A 26,329-nucleotide genomic window follows, 5' to 3' on the forward strand; every position below is an offset into this window, starting at 1 on the left:
AACAAAGAGAAAGAGCTGAGTTACCACAACGCATGCTTTCTAATCCTGTAATCATTCTTGTGGCTGTTCTCTGAACCCTCTCCAATCTATCAACAGCCTTCCTAAACTATGGATAACAGAATTGGTCACCAGCAGCAGTCCCACCAGTGCCAAATATAGAGATAAAATATCCTCCCTACTTGAGATTCCTGTTTATGGATCCCAGGATCATATTAGCACTTGTGGCCATAGTATCACAGTAGGAGCTTAGCCACCATGACCCCCAAATCTTTTTCAAAGTCACTGCTTCCTAGCATAGAGTCCCCTATGCTATAAGCATGATCTATATCCTTTGTTCCTAGCTGCATACCATTTAGGCATATTAAAGCATATATTGCTTACTTGTGCCCACTTTACCAAGTGAACCAGATCACTCTCAAACAATCACCTGTCTTCTGCAATGTTTACCACCAATTTGTATCATCTGCAAACTTTATCAGTGATTGTTTTTGTCTGTCATTAATACAAAATGCTAAATGGCATAGGGTCAAGAACAGATACTGGGGGGGACCCTGCTGGAAATACACCTACCTGCTAACTATTCCCCATTTACAGTTACATTTTGAGACCTAGCAGTTACCCAGTTTTTAACCCATTTAATGTGGGTCATATTAATTTTATATCATTCTAGCCTTTTAATCAAAATGTCACATGGTACTAAGTCAATCACCTTTTGGGTGATGCATCTCAGTTATTTTTTTTCCATTGCTAAGGAGGTGCATGGACTGACCTTGCCAGGAGAAAGCAAACGGGAGGGTTCAAGCAGAGGCTGTTAACACTGAACCATGCCACTGATGCATGAGACAGGGAAGTCTGGAACAAGGTGGCTCAGTCAGGTAGAGGCTGCCTAGAATGACACAGGCTGCAGAAGATACAGGCTGGCAGGGAGAGGATTGGTTTTATATGTCAGGGGAGCAGATGCTGCCACTTCATATTAAGTAATATGTTCAGTGCCCTCCAGTATAGGAAACCACAAGGAAGTTTACTGCTTGTTTGGATAGGAGGAGAGGTTTCATAGACTTGATCTGAAATTCTAAATGGACAAGGACTGCTGAGTGTTGATAGACAGCAGCCAAAACGCGTTTCCTGTTTATCAGGGGAAGTGCGGACATCTGGATTGCTGCATCTGGCATCATTAGTGGAAGGAAAAAAAAGAAACCCACTTTTTTTTTATTCCCCCTTTAATCAACGCACCGTAAAGCCATTATTTTTGATTTGGTAACCGGTTCATATTTATAAAAAAATCATTCCATCGAATACAGACAGAACGCATGAGGATGGGACTTCACGGGCAGTTAAATCCAACTCCTTTCTGCACTTACAAACTGTATAAAAAAATTCTGCTTCACAGGCAAAGGCTCGGTCAGTGCAGTTTGCGTTAAAGCTGAAGGCAAATTTATGTTCTTGACAATCCACGATTATCCAAGTCCTTTACCTGCAAGACACAAATAATCTTTGCAGCTTTCCATACTTCCATTAACACAGGGAACTACTCTACTGCATATTGACCCCAGCACATGTTTAGGGGAAATCATAAATTAGTACTGATTTGTCCACTTTGTATTGGCAACTCAACATTCAAAGTTGCATTCTTTTTACTCCTGTTCATAAGTACTTTGCAGTCTGTAGCTCATGCACTTCTAAACACCAAAAGGGCAAGTCATTTCACGTATACCGTTTCCCTACCTTTTCACAAACTATCCAACTAAGTGAGGGGAGAAACATCTAGGATCATTTCACTCGTCTGTAACGTTATATTCCACACACAAGCTCCATCGATTCCAAGTCCTAGCTGAAGTAGCCACAGGATAATTTTAAATTTCAGTGTTTCAAGTTTAATAAAATGTTCAGCCCAAATTCTTTAGACTGCTGGCTGCACATTACTATCCAGATATAATCCACTTTCAAACACAGTAACAGAATACCGCTTTGTACTTCTATAGCGCTTAGGTACCATGGTGATGGGAGCCATATATGGATTTTGACAGCACTTGGTAACTAAGATAAGAACCTAAGAAAGACACTCCAGATCAGACCAATGGTCCATCTAGCCCAGTATCCAGTCTTCTGCCAGTGGCCGGTGCCAAATGCTTCAGAGTGATCTCCTCCCCTGTTGTCCAGTCCCATTTCCTGGTAGCTGGAGATTTAGGGACACCCAGAGCATGGAGCTGCATCCCTGACCATCTTGCCACCGATAGCCACTGATGGACTTACTATCATCATCAACCCCATTTTACAGATGGAGAAATAGATGCAGAGAGGTGAACAGACTTGTCCAAGGTCACAGAGCAAATCTGTGGCAGAAGTGGGACTAAAACCTATTTCTACTTACTCCTAGTCTTGTGCCATGCTCACTGGACCCAGGCTGCCTTTGAGTATTTAATGGAAAGGGCAGAAATGGTATTTGCTGTTTCAGAGAAGGTATGATGTGATCACATATAAAGACCAAACAAATGGCACCAGTACAGGGGAACTGAAGACCTGTTCCACTGTCTGCATTCATTACTTGTTTACTTTAGTATAGCAGAAATAAGATCTGTGATCTAATCTATGGAGCATCACCTTCACAGCCATCTGGTGGCCTACCCTTCCCAATTCCCCTGCAGCACAGCTGACAAAATACACTTGTCAAATACTCTGACACTTGTTTGGGCATGCAAGGAACGTTCAAGAATCCTAATCAAAATGGGACATTTCCGGTACAACAATATAGAAAATGCCAACTAAAGAAACAAAGAGCCCTGAAGGAAAGGCAACATCAGACCTGGTTTAAAGCTTGACTCCTTTCTAAATTTAGCAGTCCACTTATTACGGCATTCCTGGCAGCTTCCCAGGATTTGTAGCCCATATCAGTAGCCTAAACTCACCAAGAAAGCTGGACTCCATCCTTTGTTTAAAAGAAAAAAATTCCCAAAAGTCTTACTTCCAAAAAGGCTGTCAGACAGGGTCATATCCCAGCACAGGCAAACCCCAGATACCCAGACTGTTCACAATTTCCCCCCGCTCCTCTGTAGAGAGACGACAGCACCCACTGCCTGCTTACTTTGTATATTCGAACTAGCCAGTGCTCTGTGGTATATGCCTCCTCCAGCACATCGAGTTCAAAGTCTTTGTTTCCAATCTCAGCGTTTCTCACTCTGTCATAACCTGGGGGGCGCTCTAGAAAGAATGGGAGTGGGGGAAAAATGACTAACAGCTCAGAGTCCACATTTCTGGCAGAAATAATACAGGTCCTTCCCACCCAAATGAAAACCCTTTCCCAAGGCCTCTCAAAACCCAGTGGACAGACAATGCATTCAAAACATGGAGCTGGCCAGGCTCTTCTCTTTCCCCAGATGACTCAATTCTGAACGTACACCCTCCTGTGAGTTCTAACACAGTCTGTGCCCCCTATATAAAGTCGGATTTTCATCTCTTTATGTTCTGAAGAGCTGCAGTACAAGCCTCCTCGGGGCAAGCCAGAGCAGGGAAACAAGGCAAGCGAGAGGTGTTATTTTTTGCATTCCTTTCAGCTGCATTCCTTTCCAAATGCATCCTTAACTTTTGGGTGTCAGGTATCAAGATGTTCTCATGAAAGGCAGTCATGCGCCAACATCAGCACAGCAGGCTCAGAGCTGCCAATGCCTTCAAAGAAAGCCCAGAGCCTGGCAATGCATTTTATATTCCAAAACAAAACTCTGCACTGGTGTGCGGTGCTGGAATGACAGTCCTGCCAATAGAAGCCCTCCTTCCTCACCCCCAGGATGTAGGGCAACATCCTCTCCATTTACAGAGTAGAGACAGAAAAAGGAAGGGACTTGCTCAAGTTCACACAGCAAGTTAGCATCAGAGTTGGGAACAGAACCTCAGGATCTGGGTACTCATGTTCCCTGCTCTAATCCCTAGACAGTATTCCTGATAATCTTCTGCAATACCAACAGAAGGACCATTACTACATACTGGCTTCTGTGTAGACCTGCCCGAAGCGGTAGTAGCACATCTTGTACATAAGGCAGTTGAGCAACACAGGGGAACCTTCCCCATCCACACGGAACTCTCCTGTCGGCGTGTAGTAATCATGTTCCTTTATGTGCTTCCCGGTGTCTGTGCTTCCACCAATTCGCACCATCCACAGAAACTTGTTTATATCTAAAGGAGGTAGGAAAGAGAGGTCAAAGTGTTTTATGCATCACATGTACTTCAAGCAAGCAGACTTAGCAGCTAAGAATGGCACTCAGCAGGGTCACCTTTCAGACTTCAGGCCTCCACCAGTTAGGTGACCCACCTGAAGAACCACACACAGGGCATGTGGTTATTGAGACAACTGCCCATCTGCAGGCACAAGGCTGAATGGCAGGTGCCCTCAGTCCCTATATTCAGAAATGTCAGTGGTAGCTGGACCTCCTGGAGAGCCTCACTTCAGGCTGAAACTGTGTAAGTGGATCTGACTGAAAAAACAAGGCAGATGATGCTGCTTTGAACTCTGTAATTTCCTCTAATCGTACAAGCTAGGAGCTCAGTGAGCAAATAGGTAAAAGGTGCCATCTAAGTTCTTCTCAAGTGGAAACATGAATTCATTAAACCTCAATACCCACCGGGAGGTAGGGAATTATCTCCAGTTTACTGATAGTGAAATGAAGGCAGTGACTTTGCCCAGGAACACAGAACATATGCTCCACGTGCTACCCAAACTGCATCCTTCCCTCAAACATCAGTAATCATGAGGCACTTAATCACTAACTCGGTAATAAGTCTCACAGTAACTTAAATACTTTGCAAAATTACTGCATGACATGCTATTGTAAGTTCCAGAGGGTACCTACAATTGAATTGCAGGATTGTTCTTGTGTTTCTCTAATACCCAGCCTGAAGACTCAGAAGATACCATCCAATTCGATTAGCAAGCCCTCTAGACACCCTTTGATCACACAGTATTGTACAAACAAATCCAGGCATTCACCAGCAAGATGGAGCAGCTGCATGAATCATTCTGGCCTTGCCATGCACCTGCTCATCCCTACACCGATTATCCATCCCAGAAGCCTAGCAGAACCTTCAGCCTACCTGTCCATTCTAGTCTGTGTGTTGGGATTAATTTACATTAGATTAAAAAAAAAAACCAACAACAAACCCTCCCAATTTAAGAGTAACCATGGGCTAGGTCTCTGCTTCCCCTGCTGCTTGTGCCGTAGCTCCAGCCAGCTCTTCAGTGGTCACATGTTGCAGCAGCAGCCGAATGCACAACCTGCTACTGTGCATTGTGCAGGCAGGAGATGGAAGCATCACAGCACAGAAATAAGGGTTATTCATGCAAGAAGGGAGCGTGGGCAATTGGGCTAGAGGGATGAGTTAGCATGCAGGAGTTTGCACCGCAGAGCTGTAAGAAAAGGGTTTTAGAGTGACATATGTTACCATCTGAGGAATATCCAGTGAGGCCTCCAAATATTACCAGCACATAACTGACATCCAGCTCCCTCATAATCTCATAGGCCTTCTCTTCGGTGGATGCCATTGCCTTGGAGAAAAACAAAGCCAGAGTCAAGCCATAGCCATGAAATCCACAGTAACCTCATCACACGGCAGTACAAGCTGCATCATGGAATTGTCTCCATCATTAAATAAGAGCATGGGTCACTTAAATGAGAGCTAGAACCTCCATTCAGTGCAGGACCCAAGAAGAATTCATCTTCATCCATGGGAGGTTTTTCTGGTACACTAAGAAGAGAGGTCCTGCGTTCAAGGAGTCACTGCACCTACCTGACCAACTCGGGAGATGTGTGTGTTATTCCAGGTGTTGTTGTCTACAAGAATCGTCCGATTCGCCATGGCTGTTATCTGATACCCATAGTCCCACCAGGACATGACCTTTGCATCCTGAATTCAAATACAAAAGAACCAATTAGTCACCTGCTTTCAAAATTCAGAAAGGGCGCTGTCCTATTCCCACTACAACACACTTAGGTTGCAGGCCTGAGTGACCTGCCCTGAGAAGCTTAAACATTTGCATCAGGTTCCCAAAGTCCTTTGGCTCTAGGGCTGCTTAGGAATAAGCATTATTATAGGACACTACAGTTCATTGAAGTTGAACTAGTTTGTGATAGAAAAAAGTTGGGCAGCCATAGAGCCACGTATGCCAAAGGTTCAGAGACAAAGCAGGAAAGGGGGGGGGAGGGGCGAGAGCATTAAAAGCTTGCTCAAATGGCCTAGCTCTGCAGCAAACTGGGCCATCTCTGCAAATAAAGACGTTTGGAAAAAGAACTACCTGCGATCTCATTTCCCAGCTACAAAATACACAGAGGGCAAGACTGCAACAGGGAATTCCTTGAAAGCTGCCAAGAAAGGCTTTGTTAAAATGGAGAAGGGGCTCAAAGATGCTGTGCCTGCCAATATTCCCCGCAACCATTTCAACATACAGATCACCTCTAGCTCAGGCTGTATCCAGAGGAACCCTCATCTCGCCATTTTATCCCTTTCTTTGAGTCTGAAATCTGAGGCCAAAGACCTATCTACACAGCCAAACTGACCATATCAGTGGACAGCATTCTTGCTCACAGACTAAACCAAGGTGTATTACAACCACTTTAGATTGTGTTACAGTTGTGCACCGACCCAGACTATAATGCTAGAATGTGGAGTTGTGATGCAGTTTGTTCTAGTCTACATAGGCAGGATCAAGCTGCCTTATACTGCAACCTTCTAAAACGCTTGATTTTCATGGCTATGAAATGTACTAAATTTCATAGTTCATAGGGGGGGAAGCAAATATAGTACAGTACTGTGTTAAACTACTAAAAATATAAAGGGAAAGTTTAAAAAAAAAGAGTTGACAAGGTAAGGAAACGGTTTCTGTGCTTGTTTCATTTACATTAGGATGGTTAAATGCAGCATTTTTCTTCTGAACAGTAGAAGTTTCAAAGCTGCATTAAGTCAATGCTCTGTCGTCAACTTTTGAAAGAACCACCATAATGTTTTGTTCAGAGTTACAAACATTTCAGAGTTACGAAAAACCTCCATTCCCGACATGTTCGGAACTCTGAGGTTCATCCTCATAGGCAATCCCTCTGCAGAGGTGAGCTGTACTCCCCAGTGCCAGTCCAAAGGGATATAATGGTAAAGTTAGAGCAACTAACAACAACTGACCTACACTTTCATAACCTCCTACAAATGAAACAAATGTGTCAAAGCTGTTTGCTTCCCACAAGTCTAGGCCAGCAGCCCAGAACTTGTGAACAGTAGATCCATGTGCCACATGCAGCTCTATAGAAAACAAACCAGCTGATGTGCAACAGACAGTATGGCAACCTTCACTTCCCCAATAAATTAACAGTGTAAAAGCAAGTCATTCTGCAAATGATGGAGGGCAATTTACCAGGGCCCTTCCTGTACAGACACACTCTGAAAGCAGCTAACTTACATTTCCAGTTTTCCATTAGTGTGTGATGCCATCATGCTGAATATTAATATCTTGCAAATAGGGCCTTGTGGCCCCTGCCAGGAAACTTGGGATCTAGGGATGGGTTAAAAATGTAACCCCATGCTTACTCAGTGTAATAATATTCACTCATGTAGGGCCTTTCATACCAGGCTATCAGAGCCCTTTTCAAACGGTAATTAATTAGTTAGGCCTCTTCACTCTCCTGGAAGGGAGCTATGCAATTATTATCTCCATTTTACAGATGGAATAGTTGAGCCACATATTGGGTAAGTGACCTCCCACTGGGGAATTAGAACCCAGGAGTCCAGACTCCCAGTTGTGCACCATGGACAGGTACAGCAGTAGAGAAAATAAACATAAAACCCTGCTTGTCAGAAACAGATTTAATTCTGTTTGCAGTTTTGATTTAGCAAATTTAAATAAAAAACCTGATCAGTGCCTCCTCTTCTTACTAGGAATAAATCTAATTTAGCCAAATATTCTGGAATTTGAGCCCAAATTGTTGCCATTGTCTCCCCAGCGACAGAAGGTGCAATAGCCCTGTAAGCGGTCAGGATTCAAGTCTCCCTGCTCCTCCTGAAACCAAGCCCTAGGATCACTTTGTTTGTGCAGAGGCCCTGTGGCAGTTTACCTCTGGCGTGTTGTGACGCAGCCAGTAATACGCCTCTCTGAAGTCATCAAAGATGATCCTACTGCCATCCCCCCCACGAGCAGATAGCACTATGGAGGGGGAGGAGTAGGCCTCACTGGTTACCCAAGTCGAATGAAAAGTGTAGGTGATCAAGAAGAAAGCCATGACCAGGATCATGCCACTGGCAACCTAGGGAAGCAACAGACAGTATCAAAAGCATGTCAGAGGGTTCACTCATTTTGAAAGAGAGCTCAACCTCATATCACAGAGCTGTGCTCAACCAAAGTGCAGGGATCGCAACCGCCAATTGGTCTACTCTGTGCTTAGAAAAGAGACTCTCCCACTGATCCACTCTGAGCTACTCAAAAAGAGAGCTAGAGAACATCCCCATATCACTTCCCCCCCACCCCGCAATCTCCTTCCCCCACCTCCTTTAATTACATTCCCCCATAGAGATTTGGGGCACTTCCCCCAGATCAGTCCCCACATGGCTTCCCCTTGAAACCTGGATTATAATCATGCATGAAAACCCACTTCGTTTTTAATAGGGTAGGTAGAGTCCTGTTGCTTTTTGGTTTTCTTGTCTGGTCGGCTAATATCCAGGTTCTTCATGTAAGTGGAGAGCACCTGAGAAACCCCAATGCCAGATAGAATGCACATAACTGGAGCCAGAACCAGCATGAGACGCACCTATTGAAGACAACAGGACATTTAGTACCTGGCCACAGAATGATGAGCTCCTTGCAAAATGAACAACGAGCACAGAAATGAAATACAGACAGTGGGTGCATATAACTCCTCCCCACCGATGCAGTGACTGTACAGGCAAACAGCCATTCTGTACCTCGCAATAACCATCCCAGCCTGGGACATAAGACTGTTTTCCAGTGGACCATCATCATATTGAACACACTGGTGTTCAGGACCAAAGTGCAACACCAAAGCAGAATGTTATGAATCACCTGATTTTAGAATGCATCACCTAATGCCAACAATGAAATCAGTTACATGCAACATTAGGCTGTCCAAGGGGAATGCAAGGCGACATGCATAGTGCCATGGGGTCTTTGAATTTCTCAGGGATGCCCACCAGCCATGTGCAGGAGGCATCTTAATTTAACATCACTTCTAGAACCCATAATACTGTTGTACTGTAACCGAGAATTAACGGATGCTTCCATGCACAGAGGTCAACTGTCACCTGGGGCACAATGTGCTAAACCAAAATCCTGAACTACTAGCTCACCATCAGCCACTCAGCTTTAATAATGAAACCCAGAGCCTACCACCTAGGAGCTCAATGGGCTTTACAACTCAGCTGTGAAAAACTAGAAAGAACATTCACTAACCCTTCCCAAAAATCTACTCACCCACAGCGATGGCAATAGAAAGACTAATGATATTTCATTGCTGCTTCAAAAATCTTGCAAGGGTGCATTCCCTAACAAAACCTCACAACTATGTGTGATTGAAAAACAGAAAAATGTCATGACTGTTTCAACCAACTCTGTGGGTAACATTAGCCCTGTTTGACAACTGAAGAAGTTCAGACACAGGGAGGAGAAATTACTCTAAGGCCACTAGTGAGTCAGTAGCAGACTGATTAGGAGCCATCCTAGTTCTCCACTTTACCCATTTCCTCTTTCTACCCATTTTTCCATCCCCAGGATGGTCAATCCCGAGACTTCGCACATTCAATCCTCAGCACGCGGCAGCTCTCACCATAACTGCAGAGAAATACATGCTGGTTACGCCATACATGATGATAAAAATGCGGGCATCCGACAGATTACTGAAACAGTAATACAGACCAACTGTAAGAGAGGGAGAGACAGGTCAGCAGCCAGCTTGGCAATTTCCTTTCAGGCCAAGAGTTAAAATGCATTACATTAAACAAGTGCAGGACCAAAACAGAATGTTATGAATCACCTGATTTTAGAATGCATCACCTGTTGCCAACAATGAAATCAGTTACATGCAGCACTAGGCTGTCCAACGGGAATGCAAGGCTACAATGCATTAACACCAAGGATGGGGCAGTGCTGGTCAGGTATTGTAAGGCTGTCTTGTAATGAATTAATCTGTCAACATGGGGTTGAGGGTTAGAAGATGGAGCAAATGCTGGGCTTACTGTGCATAACAAGGAGACCCATGAGTATGTGGTGTGCTACAGCATTAAGACAATGAGCAGGACATTTTATTGGCACAGCAACGAACAATTCAGCTGATTTAGTGGGTTTTTGTGTACGAAGCATAGAAGGCTGTAGTATCCTCACTAACCAATGCTCTGCAGACTGCACTGGCTTCTTATTCATATCTGGGTGTAATTCAAAATATTAGCACCAATTAACCCCAAATGCTCAGGTCTAGAGACTGACAGCAAAAGGCCATGGGGTAACCTCAGCAGTGACAACAGTTCATGGTAAGGATAGGCTGTCTCTCCAGTGGTAATATCCAGCACCTATTGTGTTTATAGCTTTCCATCCATAGATCTGAAAGTATTTTACAAGGAAGTTTAAGCATTATCATCCCATTTTACAGAGAATGGAATGACTTGCTCAGGATCACACTGTAGCAGAGAAAGCAACAGAACCCAGAAGTCCTAACTCCCATTCCAGTGTTCTCTCTGCTAGATAATGCTCTTTCATGGCTGTTGGGACCCAAGCCACACAGGCCATGCCATAAGGTCAACACTCTGTAATGCATCCAGAAGTAAAAGTGCAGGTTTCAGAGTGGATGTGGTATGAAACACATGGCTGACAATGCTAAGCCAGGGGCAGCTCCATGGTGCACTAGCTGAAGCTTTTAAATGGCCCTAAAATGTAGGCCTAACCAGGTGTACATTGCAATGCAATTTTCCACTGATCTTCTGTAGGACAAGGTTTTTGGCTTTTGATATAAAGCTCCTCCACTCTAGGGCATTTGCCCAATTGGTGTGGGCAGGGGCCTGTCATTAGAATTTCTGCAGCAATTTTTTTCTTCATCGGAATCTGATTGGTTTGAGCACTATTCCATAAACAAGTGCACTGAACTCACCTGGGAACATGAAAACAAGAAGCTGCAGGTCAAAGTAATAGGAGGACCAAGTGGTGGGCTGGTGCTCAGAGACTGAAGCAATGATGGGAATGTTATTCTTTGCATAGGAAGGATCCAGCAGAGAGTAGAAACGGCCAGTCCAAGGAGAGATTTTCCCTGGCAGAGAGGAGAGAAATCCACATTTATGTACTGGATCACAGGTCAGTTTATACCAGAAAGTTCTTCTACAGAGGATGAATATGTAGAGCTGTAACTGTATCTCACAAATATTGATCACATGCAACACTATTAATATACTGGTTTCAGAGTAGCAGCCGTGTTAGTCTGTATTCGCAAAAAGAAAAGGAGTACTTGTGGCACCTTAGAGACTAACAAATTTATTAGAGCATAAGCTTTCGTGAGATTGATATCAATCTCCCCTCTGTTTTTTCCACCAAATGCATCCGATGAAGTGAGCTGTAGCTCACGAAAGCTTATGCTCTAATAAATTTGTTAGTCTCTAAGATGCCACAAGTACTCCTTTTCTTTTTATTAATATACTGAATTTATTACTCCTCAGAATTACTAGGTTTTCAAATAGCTGTAAAATGCAGCTCTCCTCTGAAAGGTACTCTCAGCATGGAGCTCCACAGTGTCATTTGTAATAGTCTCTCCTTGACTCCAGGTCAAATCTGTCAGATTCCAAGTCAAGCAGCAGTTGTGTAACCTCTAACTCAGCAAACTCAGTATGTGATCTTAGAGTCCTTTCTGACTCTTCTATCACCAACCATACAGATTCTACTGCTGGAGATTAGTTAACTGTTCTGAAGATGAAGCATGAACCAGAATATACCCCAGCTCCAGCTCCCAGAGTTGTGCTGGCTCTGTTGGGCTAACAAAAATATTAAAAACATGCTTTTAGTGAATAACATAAGAAGATTATGACTCTGAACATACACACGGGATTAGGTTTGAGAAAGAAGGAGCTATTTCTACTTATCAGAGTAGAGCTACACTTTGCATGCAGATTTTGGTACAAAAGCTAGTACAATTTCTCAGCCAAGATAAGGGTTCTTTCATGTTTCATTGAAGGAATGAATTAAAATTAACCATTAGGCCACTTTTCAAAGCAATAGCAGGAAAGTGAAGCAGAAAATTCATGTGTTCCATCAAGAACACGAGCACAGCTTTTGTCACATATCTCAATCTACCTGTCAGCATCAGCACAGCTCCTATCGTGAGAAGAACAAATCCAACCAGTGAGATCACACTTCTGAAGAGAATTTCAAATTGCTGGGGATTCAGCTTGCTGCGCAGGTAATCCACAAAGGCATGGATCTGACACAGGCCAAAGACCCCCAAGGCAGCCATGTGCTCAGATGACAGGACAGGCTGTGAGGAGAAAGAGCAGGATCAGATGCGAAGGAGAACGACAGCACAGATATTTCAACATGCTTTCCAGCAGCATTCTCACCGAGTCACATGAAGCCTTCCCCTCTCTGCAGAGAGTACACCACTCAGCTAGGAGGAGTCACTTTCTCACACAAATTAAAGCTCTTAGGAAGCCAGAAAGAAAATTAAATCCAGGAGCCACAATGAGAGCCCTGATCATACCAATCCCTTTACACACATACTCTATTCCTGAGAACTTATTAAAACAAAGATGCTGACCTGAACTGATATTGTAACATTTAGCATATGGCAGCGGTTCAGATTAAGTCTCCTGAGTATTTAAGCAAGAGCCCAAAAAGACAACGTAACTGCGGCTCGAGCAGTTTCAGCTGGTTCATTTGTTTATGAGAAAACGGGTATTTTAATAAAAGGTAACAACAAAGACGCAGTGAATAATCTAGTACCAGCCTACTGCTGTAGAAGTCACCCAGCCTTACAACCATGCCCAGGCTAAGTTGTAAACATGTAACATTTGACAAAGGCTGTAAAGCAGCTTTCTCCCCATTTCACAGAGCTGAAAACAGAGGCACAGCGAGGTTAAGTGACTTGCCCAAGGCCCCAGAAAGTCAGTATGGCAAAGCTGGAAGTAGAACCCATCCCCCACTGGACAACCCGGCCTTCCATAATTAGCACTGGAACTAGAAAAGCCATAATAAGAAACAATGACCTTAATCACAATGGCATTGAGTAAGTCCATGAAGACCAAGTGGTTTTAAGAACAGGCAAACCCAAGTGATTTGGAACTTACAGCTATTTTATAATAATGGATTTTATAATAACTTAAAATATCCAGAACACAGCAGGTCAGGATATTTGCTAGCACGGTAACAGTCTACAGCTGGTTCCTCTCTGAGGAATGGTGCAAAGAGCTTTACCGAAGTTCATGAAGCCCTGCACACTTCTGAGACAAAATTCAGTCATATCATCCTTCTGTTACATATGAACTGAGGGACAGAGAGGTGAAGCATCTCTCCTAAGGTCACACAGTAAGTTAGTGGCAGAGCCAGGAACATCAACCTACAGTTCCCCTGCTCTAACCGCTAGACCATACTCCATCTCATTGCTTCATTTAATTCCCTTACCTGGAAGCCAACAAAGGAAATCTGCATAGACAAGATGGTTCCTAAGCAGTACACGGTGCAGTAGGCTACATAGATCCTGTGGGAGAAGCGTCCTGTCAGCATCAGCACAAGGACATGCAGAGGGATCAGGTTAATCAGAAACACGTAGCCACCCCACGAGGAGACCTGGGTAAGAAGAGAAAAAAAATTCTATGCTCAGAATGAGTTGCACTGTGGGGATGGAAAAGAGGTTAATATTCTACAGGCCATCTCCCATTCCCTTACTCCTTTTGACAGGGAAACAGAATACTACAATGGCCCAGAATACTACAATGCTGAAAAGCCATCCTCCCTTTTATACAAATCATGGCTAACGCGACTGGGAGAGTAACTGCAGAGTGGACGAAAGACTGCGCACTCAGTGAATATGCCAGGGAAGCAACAAACATGCAGCAGATCAAATACCATCAATATTTAAGTAAAATATATTAAGGAAGACAAGCTAAGCTGAGCTGTGCATCTTTCACTACAGAGCATCCAAACTCTATCCAACACAGGACCACGCTTGCCAACTTCACAGAAATGCGTGGTATGCTCATAGGTTGTGTAAGACAGACAATAGCTACCCTCATCTGCCATGTAGGCCACACAGGATAACTGGTCCAATCTTACAAGATACCCACAAAGTATCATGGGCTTTTGCTCAAAAAACAGGACCATTTTCACTCAGGAATGGTCTGATTCTTAAGCAAACTAATACTTTCAAAATTCCCTTTAAAAGGAAACAAATTCCCATCAAAACCCATGTGAAAACTGGAATTTCTCACAGGAGCCAATGCCACATACTCTTGATCACACTCCAGTCGTTTTTAAACAATTACCAATTCAAAACGTTCTTCAGAATTAACACTGTCCATATATAGCAGCCTTCTTGTGATGGCTTCAAACAATGCAGAGTTAACGTCCCTCTTTGGCTTTTCTAACACTTAGTTTACTGTTTCAGCAGGCTTGGGCAAATGTTACTGTTGTTTGTACATTTAGTACATCCCACTAGAGGGAAGAGAACGTGTAAAAGTCATGGTGCTACTCCAATTCCAAATATCTTTCCTTTTAAGTAAGGTTTCAGAGTAGCAGCCGTGTTAGTCTGTATTCGCAAAAAGAAAAGGAGTACTTGTGGCACCTTAGAGACTAACAAATTTATTAGAGCATAAGCTTTCGTGAGCTACAGCTCACTTCATCGGATGCATTTGGTGGAAAAAAAAACTCTTTTTTTCCACCAAATGCATCCGATGAAGTGAGCTGTAGCTCACGAAAGCTTATGCTCTAATAAATTTGTTAGTCTCTAAGGTGCCACAAGTACTCCTTTTCCTTTTAAGTAAGTGATTCTTCTTTAAAAATCTGCCTTTTCTCTGCTTGTTTAGATGAGCTCTCCAGCACTGACCTGACAGGAAAATGCACCCAAAGAAAGAGAATTATCTTTGTAGCCACATGGAAGAATTTCAGAATGGCTCATCTCAGATCTTGCATTATCTGTTGTATTATGAATATAGTCTTATGCGACGCTTACCCAGACTCGCCAATGCTACTACTATGCACAAACAATATGGCATGTAACACTGGGAATCATTGACAGTTAATCTGATACAGTATTCATAAAAGCTGAATTGACCCTACTTGCTCCACTCAAAAAAGCCAAATAAAAAAAAAAAGCAACAGAAAATAGCATCTGAGAATATACAGCGACCACTGGGTCTTAATGACAGGATCCAGGCAGGCTTAGATCACTGGACAAAATGAAACCCACTACACAGGAAACAGGAGGAGTGAAAGCTTTGCCCCTCACTTCATTTCAACATATCAGGATGAATGTTCCACAGGAGGGGGAGAAACATGTCCTTTTGGCTTTGAAATCAAATTCTAGTTTTTTTCCGCCTCAGATAAATTCTCTTTACACTGGAGTTGCTAACAGAGCATCTCTGCTGGGCTGCTCTGGAGTCCTGGGACACCAGGACAGCATGCTAGGCAGCTCTGCTTACTATTTGCTTTGACCATGTCTACACTAGGAAAAGAGATGAAGGCCAACACATGTTAAAATCCTAATGTAAGCAAGGCAAGTTGTAGTTTTAACATGTCAGTCTATATATGGAAACCCTAGGCTTTACTTTGATCAGCTAATGTGTTAAAAAAAAACCCTTTTCTTCTAATGAGGACAAGGCCTTTGACACCTGGACTGTGCAACATCACTCCCTATAATAAAAAGAGTCAATGGATAATAAAGCTCAACCAGCAGGGAGTCAATCCAAGGGCTCCCAACCACTGGCCCCATTAGCAACCTGGTAGGAACTAGGCAGACACATGTAACAGGCATAAAATGATACAAAATGCAGTCACCCTCAACTTCAATACCCAGGTGTGTCGCAGGAGGATACACCCTTCATATAGGAATCACCAAGGAACACAGGATGGAAGACTGAATGCTGAAACAGAGACAGACAGCTGCAGGACACATTTGACACCCAGGCTGTATTTTGGTTATTTCTGGTCAACACCCACAGCTGAAGTGGTTACAGGATTGTTGGAGATTCCTAAACATTATGAACAGAAACAGACACTTACCATGTAGAAGTAGGCAAGGGCACACATGGCTGCCCAGTAGATGGAGCCAGTCTTCACTGCTTTGATCCACATGTAGTAAGTTAGCAACATACAGAATATTGCAATACCTGAGCAAAATAACATACAGAAATCAGCCTGGAAAAACTATGGACACAAACAAAATATCTGCCCTGAAGGGCTCAGGACAACTTCACCGTGGCAAAAAGGACAAGCCCTTTAATTCAATGGGGACTAGGTACCTAACTTGCTTAGGCGCTTTTGTAAATCTCACTAGAGAACATCTGCATCTTTAGGCACCTAAAAACCTTGGTAAACCTGACCCTAGGTCCACCGTGTTGTCCAAGGAGACAATTTCCCTCACAGTAGTAATAGCCATTGCATCACTGGCAATGTGATCTCCTATGAAAGTTACTGCCCTATGTCAAAATGTCCTTCCCTCAAAGTTCAGCAATGGGACTAGGGCACAGCACATGCTGTCCAGCTCCTGAAAACCCCGCACTGGTTTGGGAACCACATGTGCAGTGGCAGCGCCTACCTAGATTTCAATATATTACAAGCTGTGTGCACCCTTCACAGAGCAAATGCCAGAAATCCTTATCCCAAGGAGTAGAGGCCTACAAAATTACTGTCTGTTACACGGACAACTTAACATGTCACTGTCTATGTTGCCTTGGGCTCCTGGAAGAAACATCTACTCCATATGTGAATGTAAATGTAGATTAAATTACAATTTAAAGTGCAGTTAAAGGTTTAAAAAAGGTAAACATGGTTCCTTCTGACTCTACACATTTGCTTCTGGTGCCTCTCCAAGTCACATCTTCTAACTTTACTGACAAATTGATTCTTGGTAGCCCCAGCAGTACCAATACAATTACAGAAGAGCAAGCTGGATTCTGTTCTCTTTTAGGTATCAAGAGCAAACTTGTCTCCATCTCAGTTGCAGAATTGTTGTTACTGGCAGTGAGGTAAGGGGCAGAAGAAACAGGGCAAGAGTAGTAGAGTTTATGGAGCTAGTAGAATCACTTGGTGACTTGAAACTGATGATATTCCTATTAGAGTATGATTAGCATGCTCATTTCTGTACAAGAGAGAAAAGATGCTTTCTGCCCTGAGAGGTCAGCTGCCTCAACTGGACAGGCAAAACATGCTGGATGGGCAGGAGAAAAGCCACATCTCAATGCAGTGAAGATTGTCTGGTGGATCATTATTGATTAGGAATGACCCGATTGTGTGTCTCTAGGAGCGAATACAGGAGGAATCACACAATGCTATTTTTATAGTCAGTTTTCAGCACATAGTGGTTCTTTAGGGGTTACCTTCTGTCTCTACATAACCCCATTTTGGTGTCCCACTGATCTCACCTTCATTGTCATAGGAGCCAGCCACAGAACGAGAGATGTAACCAGGCACCACGGCAATCATGGCAGCGGCTAGGAGACCTGCCCCTGCATCCTGGGAACCACATACAGTCAGAGGGAAAGAGATTCAACTTCAGTCTTTAAAGAGAGGTTTACAAACAAGCATGGCTGGCAAAAGCAAACTAACCCAAGGCAGAGTTCCTGCTTAGTGACTTGGTAAAATAATCAATTCTCCCAGCCGCAGGGGCCCTAGAGAAGATTTGCCATACCCCACTCCCTCTGAGACCTGTATCAGAGCCTGCCTTCAGCTGAGGAGAGCTGGAGGAGGATCCCCTTTGGGGCCCATAAGAGGGGCTCTTGTCTGCTAGAGGGGGATCAATACAGAGACTGAAACACAGACCAGAGAGTCAAACCTGATTACTGCATGTACCACCCTGACAGAAAGCTGGCAGCAAGAGGGAACTCACAGAGCTGTATCTAAACAGAATCCTGAAACTACGTTCATTATGGCTACAAAATGCTGACGGTAAGGCTGAAACTCCCAGTTGGGCTGGGTGGCATGGGGAACACGAACATATGAGACTGAATGCAGAAGGATCTTTGGGCAGTAGCCCAAGGTCACCCTCTCCAGCTCAAAACATCTTTTTAAAAGCCAGCGGGCAGAACTAAGCAAACATGAATGACTTTGCACTATCACTGTGCAAAACAGCTCTGGTGGGAAAATAAAGCCCAGGCACTTGGAACCGAACTGCATTGCTCGTGCAGGTGAACATGACAAGGCAGTGGCTCTGGACACACATTGCTGTGCAATTACAAGTCTTGCAGGTCATTCAAAAGGCATCTCCAGGCAGCAGAGAATTTTAAAGGGCACAAAATAAACCATGGCCCAGATGCCTCAAACAAGTAGAGATCCTGAATCAACTCTCAGAGCTTCCCCTTTGGGTCAAGCTGAGGCAATACATTTAAGCCCCAACCCCTCCTACTCCCATTCTCCCTACCATATTTAATATAACAAGGAGCAAGGAAACAGGACTCAAGCTGGAATCCTAGGCCAACTATTGCCATTTACAAATCCCCAGGCATTGTTGGATTTGTAGTACTCCCAGAGCAATGTGTGAGACACAGGACCTAAACTTGACAGAAGGGAAGAGCTGCTATTTTTTCCTAGTCTGCAAGACCCCAGCATGGTTGCTAACCTGCTGGCCTCCCCATCAAAGCTAGTCAGGGCCAAGCACTCAGAGGTCAGTGCAAAATGAAATAGAGCATGGAAAACATCCCATTGGGTAGGAGTCAATAAAAAACCCAGTCAAGAATATACCGACCTCCCAAATAGTTTGGGGGATTTTCAAGGCTAGATGAACAAACTGAACTATCTGATGAATCTGGCTCTCAAACAGCAAATAATCAATAGACAACAAAGTAACAGAAGTATTAAGGACCATAATCTCGCGCGCCCCCGCAATTCTCAGTGCTTCTACTCTGTCATACAGGTACACCAGACAGCAAATCTCATGCCCTCTATGGAAAGCTACAAAACTCAGAAGCTATGCACAGATCTACACTTTACCTTGAGTTCTTTGGTGAGGTGATAAGTTACTATGGTGGTGAAGGAAGAGAAGAGGGGAGCCAGGAATACACAAACATTTCGGATGTCAATAGTAATGTGGAAGAAGTGCAGAACATGGTAAATCGCTGCTGATGTGATCATCAAACCTGAGTGACAGAGAATCTTGTTAGCAAGGGGTCATTGATTCACCAGCAATACATGAGCTATACTTCATTTAGCACAGAAAGCAACTGAGATGCTGTTTTAAGTTAAGAAAGGGATAATTTAGCTGCTGTAAAGAGAATTTAGAGGACACGGTCAGATTAAAGCATTTACACTAATTCCTTACGTACATTATGACTATCTAGGTACTTATATTGCCCTTAACACTATTATCTGAAGGTCTCAGGGACCCCCAAACCTTCCTAAATTAGAGGTTTGGTGGGGAGACTATATAAAACAGGGATGTCTGGCCAGTGCCTCTGATCCAAGAGAATGCTGGTCAGATTTAAAGGGACAGCCATCAAAATACTCCAGATCCTTTAAAAGACATCTGGCATCTGTCTTAACTGGGCTCTGAACATGGGATAAAGTGCAGACTTCCTCCCACAGCTGGGCTTGAGTAAACCAGACAGCAGCTTTGAACTATGTTCTACCTTTGGAGAATCTGCAACAAAGTGCAACTGTGCAGGACAAAACTGGACTACATTTAAGTGAAGTCTGTTACCTCAGGGCTGTATGAGAATTATGAATGCCCAGATCATGTGTGAACTCCAAGAATTCCACCTCTCTGTTAATCAGGTACCATGGTGCAAGTAGAATCAACAGTATAGTTCAAGCCAGCCAGCTACTGTCCAAAACCCGAACGGGGGGGAGGGGCGGGAGGAGGAGAGGAAAGACACAGCCATGTGCCACTCCAATCACATTGTCTTAGATGAATAATCCTTAAGTCCCAGCAAGGACCATCTGAACTACCACAATCAGATGCTAGCCCAGTGGGCTACCACATTACTAGTCAATTTGTTTATCCAAAATTATTTCTTAGGTACCATTTCAGCCACGCAACTAATAAGAACAATTCTAATGTTTCATGACACTGATGTAAAGTGGAGAGAGAAAAATCAAGTTGATTGCCCTGCCACAAAAATCTCGGCGCTAGGGAACAGAAGAGACAAGATTAAGGGATAAGTCTCTTGAACCAAGATAAGGGCTTGGAATCTGCACCATCTGAACTTCTTGTACTTTAAAGTGAGGTTTAGTGCAAAAGAAACACCCTGGCTTTACCTGGATAAATGGTTCCACCAATGATCCTCCCCAAGGGGTACCAGGCTCTGTCGTCGAACCAGTTGTGGAATTTATAGAAGCCCTCCTCTGCCAGGAAGCGGGTGGTGCGGTAGTTAAAATACCTGCAATATCATGAGATGTTGAGTGTGTCTGCAGCGTGGACACGGGAAACGCTGCTTACTGCTCCTCAGGTTCCAATCTCAGCCTTTAACTAACCAATGCACGAGGAAGTGCCACTATTTATGACACGCGAGTGCCAGCCCAAGTGCTGAGCAGTGTTCAGTCTTGAAATAAAATCCTTAAGAGATTCATGTGCAAATGCACCAAGTATTAAATACAAGGAGCTCTGGCCATTTCTTCACTATGCAGTCTGAGTTTTAGCAGGTAGCAATGTGATCAGCTGGACCTCTCTCCAGCTGTAGATGTTTATGTCTAAAGAGACAGAATACAAAGCTACAACAGTTGGCAGTATATTTTCTGAAGAGAGAAAGAATGCAGCTCAGATCTCTGCATATCTGGGCTGTCTAACATTTTGCAAGATAGTTGCATTGTGTTTTTACTGGGACAGCCTCAGTAAAAGCAGGGCCAGAAGAGACCACTTGCAGAGCCAACTTGACCCCCCATCCTCCCAGCAAGCATGTCACAAAACTGTTCACTACTTTACTCCAGCTTCGCTAAACCATCCTGAACCTCTGTAGTGAAGGTGTTCTGTCCGCCTCCACCTCTGCGCTACTTCCTACTGGTTTCAAAGGTGACCACAAAGGTCCAAATTCTAGTAGATTAACCCAATATGAGCTCACACCTGCAAAGGGCACTCAGACCTTTGCTACCTAAGCGTACTTTATTGTACTTTTACTTTTTGGGGGTCCTGCATTCATCCTCACCAGGTCCAGAGGGCACGCACTGGCAGCAACATACTTATACCAAAGCTACCAGGGAACCTGTTCAAGTTAACTCCATCTAAGCCAGCTCCACACTCCAGCAAGAATCACTGGCAAAAGGGGAGTGCCAGCTTTTGGGGGAGGGGAATCTAAAGGCCTGTGATGAAGGGTACGTTTTCAATCCCCCATCTTTAACGCAGAGCAATTTGCTCAGCACCCTCGTGCATGACACTGCAGAAGGGTAATGTGACCCTGACAAACACAGCACTATTTCTGCATTCTCACAAGGAAAAAGACTGACCGGAGCCCACAAGAAGGATACTTACGGGTCAAATTCATGGATGACACTTTCAAATCTTAACACAGAGAAGAGTCTAGTGGAGAAAGCTGCAATACATAGGCAAAAGGGAGAATCAACACACAGCAAGGGAAACTTGATTTAGCTCAATGTCTTTGTTAGATGAAAGCTTAAAACCTGTGAAAAGTGGTGGGGTCATCGGAGAAGGTGCGTTTGGCCTGATATACAGGACTGGCTCAAACTGACCCCTTGAGGGAGGTGGGGTGGAGAGATGTTATTTTCAATGTATTAAAAATAATGGAAAGGTTGGGTTTTTTTAAAAGCAATTTTAAAAATAGCTGAGTTCCGTTACCCTAAGAAATGCAGAACATGGAGCTGAGCTAGCAAAATTCTGGAAGTTGCCTTTTGAGGATGTTCATAGTTAAATTATCAAGGCTCACACTTACATAGCACAGCAGCCATCGACAGGATGAGAAGCTTGAGCAGCGTGTCCTGTTTTTCATAGGACAGGCGGAGAAACCCTAACTTGGTCATTTTCACATCAAAGGCTGTGATGGATGACACCTGAAGACCTGAAAGGGAACAGGACAGAAGGGATGAGCCAAGAGCAGGGCAGCCAGCAGCCCAAGAGCAGCATTTCCAATTCCTGTTAGGATGCTTATTCAGAAGCTCTCTAAATAAGGAATTAACAGCTCAATATTCCCTTGAATGGGACCGCCCCCATGCCTCAACACTCTCCATTTCTGCCCCAAAAGGCAGTCTCCCCTCCTGTCATTCTGACTGTCACCCCCTCTGGATACTTTCACTGGCTTTCTGACTCTTATGGAATCAGATTCAAACTTCTCACTAATCTCAGCCCTACTTAGATCTCTGATCTCAGTCCCTCCTCCCCGTACTTTGCCATTCCTCACTTCCTTTCGCTCTCAGCTTCTTCTACTATACTCCCCCTAAGGCTGGGACACCCTCCCTGCCAGATAGCCTTTTTCCCTTCAAATTCATCTTTGAAACACAGCTCTTCAAGCAATCCCTCTTCACCAATAACCCCCTCACCTGATCAGCTGTCCTCAGTCTTGTCTGTGTTTGTCTTGCCTTAGACTGCAAGTTCTTTGGGGCAGAGGATGTGTCTGTTTCTGTGTGTGTAAAGTGCCATGTAAATGCAAGTTTTATAAGCAATTAGCAATAAGTAATACTTCAAAAAGTAATAATTTGAAAGCATTCCCTGGACTAAAACCCTCCCTTCAACTTTTAATGTGACCTGCAAAGGCCAAAAAAATCCCAAACAAAACAGTACACAGAGTTTGTGCCCTTTTTTACTCCCATTTGATACATGAAGAGGGCCTGAAAGGATCTCCCCCCCACTCCCAATTTGTTTACACTAGAAATTCAGAACTTTTCTACTGTGGACCAGGATAGCATAGTAAAATTGCACCAGTTTAAATCAATTTAAAATCAATTTGGTTGAACCAGTGAAACTTTTCTAATCCTGACAAGCCCAAAGACGCTATAAATACAAACCCAATAGGATTACGATATCAGACAAGAGGGAAGTGAAACCTGATTAAAAAGAGAAGGGATTTTAATTCAGAATACATCAGACTCTTTGATTTTGTTGACACCTCACCTCTTTAACAAATACATTTGGGAAATAAGTTCTCTTTGTTATTGATTTAGATTCCCTAACCCTTCAAGGACAAAGAAAGCTCCATATCCATATGTCTGAGACACCCAATGAGCCTTTCAATTAAGCCAGGGGAGACCAGACTTGACAATCCTGGGATTTGTAAATAAAATAAAGATACGTGCAGAAACACTTCCAGATCTACTTTACCTATCAGAAAAGTTATAAACTTGCCCAAAAATAATATTCAAGACCGAATCACTGATGCTACATTTTTAATAGTTTCCCAATTTCGGAGGACACAGAAAGACCATTATTATTCTACTCAAAGGTAACAGAATGCAAATGCCCATGAAGCGTTAGGGCAAGAGAATCTGGCACTGGCTCTGGAGACTTTCTAGATAACAGATAATCTAGCTCTGAGCTTGGCAGCAGCCCCAGGAACTTCAAGGTAACAAAGGATATGGTGCTGGAGTTGCTGCCTATAGCTTGTCTGGATTCCAGAAGGTGACACACACAGTAAGTCAGTCTGCCTCACAGGTCACTCTACTAACTGGCAAAGCTGGCTCTAAGGAACATTGTCCAGCCATGGTTTTGTCATCCAGATGGGGCAACCTACAATTCCTGTACCGTAACTGCCCTCAGTAAGAGGAATAAGCAAAAGGGTAGAGCTCAGGGCCATGGAACAACTGTGGAACGGATACCACCGAGACATCACATCCCCTTCTTCCTCTCAGACTGAACAGAGAGTCATTACAGGCAACTGTTCCCTCTTCTGCAGTCCCTGAAGACTCAATCTTCTGCCCCATAGCATTCAACAGCTCTCTGATGCCTTTGGGAGAGCTACACAGTTAACACAGATGGAAATGCCAGCAGAACACAGATGATACCCAGCTTTGCATCTTCTTTATGTTAAATATACACAGCACTATCTCCTAGCTTTCTCAATGTCCAGCCAAAATCAGCACCTGGATGAAGACCAGCTCCCTAAAGCTGAACTCGGGCAAGATGAAGGTGATGCTTGTAGGATGAGGGAAAGTCCTTCAAGGAATTTGGCTCCTCTACAGCACTCCCTACTAGTGAGGGCAGGGCAGTCAAAATTCCTCCATGGCACTGGATACCCAAATGATCATGATGTTAAAAAAAAAAATGCCATCTATGACTGGCCATCTATGACTGGCCAGGTGATTGCACTTCTCTTATCAGATACAGAGCTCCTCGTGGTGATCAATATAATAAATGTCATACATGGCCTCTGGGGTTTGATTATTGCAACTCATATTGAGGAAAGAGGCCACATGCCCTGAAAAAGTTTCAGCTGGTACAAAATACAGCAGCCCATCAGCTTAGCATCATGTGTCACTCATCACAGGTCTCCATTCTCTGCACTTCTCACCAATGAACAGTCCAGTTCAAAGTCTCTAGCCCAATAGCCCTTCCTGGGACTGACCCTCGGTACCCCCACCTCGAGCATGACCTCTCACAACAGCTACCTTCCACCGAGGCTATGCAACTGTCAATCTGCAGGGACAGAAATTTCATGAGAGCTGATTCTAGACCAAAGTTCTAAAACCGTAGGCCGTGGACCACCAGCGGTCCACAAGCTCCATTCAGGTGGTCCGCGGATAGTTCCCTCTAAGGTGCACACCTGGGCGGTCGCACGCAAGAGAATGAAGGGCCACCCACCTAATTAGTGGAGCCACACAGGTGCAGCTCCACTAATTAGGTGCCTGGACCCTGGAGAAGACGCACATGTAAGGTGAGGCGGTGGCCGGGGGGGGGAATAGGGGGTAGGTGGGGGGGGCAGTGGGGCGAGAAGAGGGGGTGGGGGGGGAACGTGGGATGTGCAGGGCTGCAGTGGCCAAAGAGGCAACTTTCCCCAGCTCCAGGGCTGCAGCTGCTGGGGAGAGATGGCCCTCCTTCCCAGCCTCAGCTCCGTGGCTGGGGAGAGACTTCCCCCCAGCTCCAGCTCGGGGGCTGCTGCGGCGGGGGAGAGAGGGAGAGACCCTCCCCCTCCTTCCCAGCTCCAGCTCGGGGGCTACCGTGGCAGGGGAGAGAGGGAGAGACCCTCCCCCTCCTTCCCAGCTCCAGCTCGGGGGCTGCCGCGGCGGGGGAGAGAGGGAGAGACCCTCCCCCTCCTTCCCAGCTCCAGCTCGGGGGCTGCCGCGGCGGGGGAGAGAGGGAGAGACCCTCCCCCTCCTTCCCAGCTCCAGCTCGGGGGCTGCCGTGGCAGGGGAGAGAGGGAGAGACCCTCCCCCTCCTTCCCAGCTCCAGCTCGGGGGCTGCCGTGGCGGGGGAGAGAGGGAGAGACCCTCCCCCTCCTTCCCAGCTCCAGCTCGGGGGCTGCCGTGGCAGGGGAGAGAGGGCACATCCAGCACTTTTATCCAAAGGGCTTTACAGCAGTTAGCTAACGGGCCCACCAGCCTCTGGAAAGACTATCAAGTGGTCCGCCGAGACCCTCGGCGATCTTCCAGGGGTCTGCAGGGGAAAAAGAAAAAGTGGGAGACCCCCGGCCTGGACTATGGAACTCGCTGCCACGAAAGAGACGTGGCCCCAGGCCCGGGCGCGCTCAGAGCTGCCCCCACGCCCCGCTGCCCCACCTGGCCTCTCCCTCAGCGGCTCCCACGCACCCGCGGCCGCAGGCACCCTGGCCCCGCCGTCATTCATTACAGTGTGGCGGTAGCACCCAGGCGCCCCAGTCCGAGACCGGGACCCCCCTCGTGCTAGGCGCTGTACAAACCCAAGAGCTCCGCGCCGGCCAGGGGTCCCGCAGCACCGCCGGCGAAGAGGCCTGGCGGCCAAGGAGGCTCCCCCAAGCCGCAGGGGCAGAGCGGCGGGGGAGGGGGCAGAGCTAACAAGGGGGCGGCGGGGGAGGCGCAGGAGGGAACGAGAACAAGCCGGCCCCGGCCGCGCTGCCCCCCCGCCAACGCGGGCGCTGCCCCCGCGGAGGCCCCGCAGGCCGGCCCGGGCCCTCACCTGGGCGCTGCTCTGCGCCCCGCTCCCTCAGCCAGCCATCCGCTCGGCGCACCCGCCGCCCCGCCCCGCCGAACACCCCCCATTGGCACAGACCGCTGTCCCTCATCGCGCCGTGGGGCTGCGACCCGCGACGCCTGAGC

General features: G+C 45.4%; 1 protein-coding gene across 3 annotated transcripts; it reads right to left on the reverse strand.

The window, feature by feature from the left end:
* Window positions 1-1,212: 1,212 nt before the first annotated feature.
* Window positions 1,213-26,329, reverse strand: STT3A (STT3 oligosaccharyltransferase complex catalytic subunit A). Of its 3 annotated transcripts, none has more exons than XM_038380629.2 (19): window positions 26,190-26,329; window positions 22,646-22,725; window positions 22,042-22,167; window positions 21,624-21,684; window positions 20,417-20,538; window positions 19,154-19,299; window positions 17,590-17,680; window positions 16,229-16,335; window positions 13,634-13,798; window positions 12,311-12,491; window positions 11,121-11,276; window positions 9,807-9,898; window positions 8,619-8,774; window positions 8,085-8,273; window positions 5,776-5,892; window positions 5,431-5,533; window positions 3,979-4,167; window positions 3,083-3,198; window positions 1,213-1,474 (listed from the first exon to the last, which is right to left on the reverse strand). In XM_038380629.2, the coding sequence occupies exons 3-19, from the start codon at window positions 22,127-22,129 to the stop codon at window positions 1,436-1,438; spliced, it is 2,118 nt and encodes a 705-aa protein (XP_038236557.1). In that variant the 5' UTR covers window positions 22,130-22,167; window positions 22,646-22,725; window positions 26,190-26,329; the 3' UTR covers window positions 1,213-1,435. The 3 variants fall into 3 exon arrangements, with proteins under 3 accessions (XP_038236557.1, XP_038236558.1, XP_038236559.1); XM_038380630.2 differs by lacking the exon at window positions 26,190-26,329 and adding an exon at window positions 25,954-26,035; XM_038380631.2 differs by lacking the exon at window positions 26,190-26,329 and adding an exon at window positions 24,610-24,729.

Source organism: Dermochelys coriacea, chromosome 22, assembly GCF_009764565.3.
Source record: "Dermochelys coriacea isolate rDerCor1 chromosome 22, rDerCor1.pri.v4, whole genome shotgun sequence".
Lineage (NCBI taxonomy): Eukaryota > Metazoa > Chordata > Testudines > Dermochelyidae > Dermochelys > Dermochelys coriacea.

Bases quoted from the DNA above. Each gene is read 5' to 3' on its own strand.
- STT3A (XM_038380629.2), bottom strand. From the start codon at position 22,129: ATGACCAAGTTAGGGTTTCTCCGCCTGTCCTATGAAAAACAGGACACG. The intron at 19,300-20,416 runs GTAAAGCCAGGG...TCTGTCACTCAG, and splicing joins TGGTGGAACCATTTATCCAG to GTTTGATGATCACATCAGCA. The intron at 4,168-5,430 runs GTAACATATGTC...TACCTCCTTTAG, and splicing joins CACTGGATATTCCTCAGATG to ATATAAACAAGTTTCTGTGG.